Genomic DNA, 2,351 nt, shown 5'->3' on the forward strand with positions numbered 1-2,351 from the left:
TGACCAAGCTGCCAGAGCACTGCAGCCTTACAGCCACAGAAGGGCTGGCAAGGAGAGGGTGGAGTTGGGAAGAGCAGATGTGGGAAGAGCCAGGGCCATTGTCCCAGGCTGTGCTGCTGTGCTGGGAGTCTCTTCACCTCTGCCTCTGCTCACAGGCACTGCCCTGCAGAGACAGAGAAGGGCTGAGGAAGGATCTTGGACACACAGGAGAGGGCATGCACTTTTTTTTTATTTCAATGCATGGGAAGAGAACTCATGCATGTCTTTGTCTTCCAAAAGAAAATTAGATATTAATGTAGAAATGCAAAGAGTAATTCACAGTATTTTGTACAAAACACAAGAGTAGAAAATGTTATCCAGAAAAAATGGAAAGATAAAGAAAAAAAAAAAAAAAGAGAGATTGTAAAGAGTTAGATTCTAAAGGCTCTGCAGAAGAAAAGAGAGCATTTAATGCTTCTGAAAATAGAGAGTCATCAATTTTCTCGGAGCTCCTTTGAGCTCCTGGTTCCTCAGGCTGTAGATGAGGGGGTTCAGGGCTGGAGGCACCACTGAGTACAGAACTGACAGGGACAGATCCAGAGATGGGGAGGACATGGAGGAGGGCTTCAGGTGAGCAAATACTGCAGTACTGAGGAACAGAGAGACCACAGCCAGGTGAGGGAGGCAGGTGGAAAAGGCTTTGTGCCGTCCCTGCTCAGAGGGGATCCTCAGCACAGCCCTGAAGATCTCCACATAGGAGAAAACAATGAATACAAAACAACCAAGTGCTAAGGAAATAGTAAAAGCAGAAGCCCCAAATTTCCTGAGGTAGGAGTGTGAGCAGGAGAGCTTGAGAATCTGGGGGATTTCACAGAAGAACTGGCCCAGGGCATTGCCCTTGCACAGGGGCAGGGAAAATGTATTGGCCGTGTGCAGCAGAGCAGTGAGAAAGCCACTGGCCCAGGCAGCTGCTGCCATGTGGGCACAAGCTCTGCTGCCCAGGAGGGTCCCGTAGTGCAGGGGTTTGCAGATGGACACGTAGCGGTCGTAGCACATGATTATCAGGAGGAAATACTCTGCTGAGATAAAGAAGAGAAAGAAGAACACCTGAGCAGCACATCCTGCATAGGAGATGGTCCTGGTGTCCCAGAGGGAATTGTGCATGGCTTTGGGCACAGTGGTGCAGATGCAGCCCAGGTCAGTGAGGGCCAGGTTGAGCAGGAAGAAGAACATGGGGGTGTGCAGGTGGTGGCCGCAGGCTACGGCGCTGATGATGAGGCCGTTGCCCAGGAGGGTAGCCAGGGAGATGCCCAGGAAGAGGCAGAAGTGCAGGAGCTGCAGCTGCCGCGTGTCTGCCAATGGCAGCAGGAGGAAGTGGCTGATGGAGCTGCTGTTGGACATTGCTTCAGTATAGGCATGGTGGGCTGTTGGAAGAAGACATAGACAAGTTGGGACAGGTTTCCTTGTGTGAATTCAATGTTATTTTCTTAGAGATTTACTCAAAATTTCTTCTCTTTCAGTGGGGAAATTTCAATCACTTTTTTTTTAAATTTTTGAGTTTGGGGTTTGGCTTTCTTTGAAGGAAGAGAAATCCTCTTTAAGCATTGCTCTGGACCTGAACACTGCGGAGCCCAGAGAGAAAGCAGGGCTCCCTGTGCCCAAGTATAATCAGACCTGCTGGTCCCACACAGTTGCCCTTTGCTCATACACACCTGCTTGTATTTCAGAATGATTGCACTAAAAATGTGCTTCAAAAAATAAAGAGGACATTTTGAAAGATCTGGTTTCAAAGTTTGTTCCTCTAAAGCCACCTCCCTTTCCCTGTGCATCTAGACAGGATGGAATATCCATGTTTGGTGTGGCTCTCAGCTGCTTGGAGTTGTTCCTACTGGGAGCTGTTTCTCTCTATCCAAGCCTTATCCCTGCCAGTGCTCCCAGAGCCCAGCCCAGCCCTGGGGGCTCAGCTCTGCCCTGCACACCCCTCCCATCAAAAGAGACTGCCCATGGGCATCTCCCTGGCAGCAGGGCCTTAAGGGCAACTCAGACAAACTGAGATGCTGCAAGCCAAGGTGCTGCTGCTGCTGTCTGTAGGCACAAGAGAGTGAGGAGACACTTTGTGAGGGAGATGAGAGGCAGATCTGCTGATGCCCAGTGGGACAGTGCAGGAGTCTCAGTGACACAGACACACCTGACAGCCCCTTTCCCTTCCCTTGAGGAGAAAGCTGAATGCAGCCCTGGCCATGCAGCACCATCTCCACATCAGGAGGAATCTGCCCTGATGGGGGTGGCTCCTTCCACTGCCAACTTCTCCGCAGAGTTCATGGGGAGCTGCCAGGCAGGGTGAGAGCTGCCCCTGGCAGGTGGCACATGCC

The 2,351-nt window shown here is 51.0% G+C and overlaps 1 protein-coding gene across 1 annotated transcript; it reads right to left on the bottom strand.

Annotated features, from left to right (window-relative positions):
* Positions 1–441: 441 nt before the first annotated feature.
* LOC130266051 (olfactory receptor 14J1-like) lies at positions 442–1,380 on the bottom strand. The gene has a single exon (XM_056515377.1). The coding sequence runs from the start codon at positions 1,378–1,380 to the stop codon at positions 448–450; it is 933 nt and encodes a 310-aa protein (XP_056371352.1). The 3' UTR covers positions 442–447.
* Between the last annotated feature and the right edge of the window lie 971 nt (positions 1,381–2,351).

This window comes from Oenanthe melanoleuca, unplaced genomic scaffold, assembly GCF_029582105.1.
Source record: "Oenanthe melanoleuca isolate GR-GAL-2019-014 unplaced genomic scaffold, OMel1.0 S001, whole genome shotgun sequence".
In the NCBI taxonomy this organism is placed as follows: Eukaryota; Metazoa; Chordata; class Aves; order Passeriformes; family Muscicapidae; genus Oenanthe; species Oenanthe melanoleuca.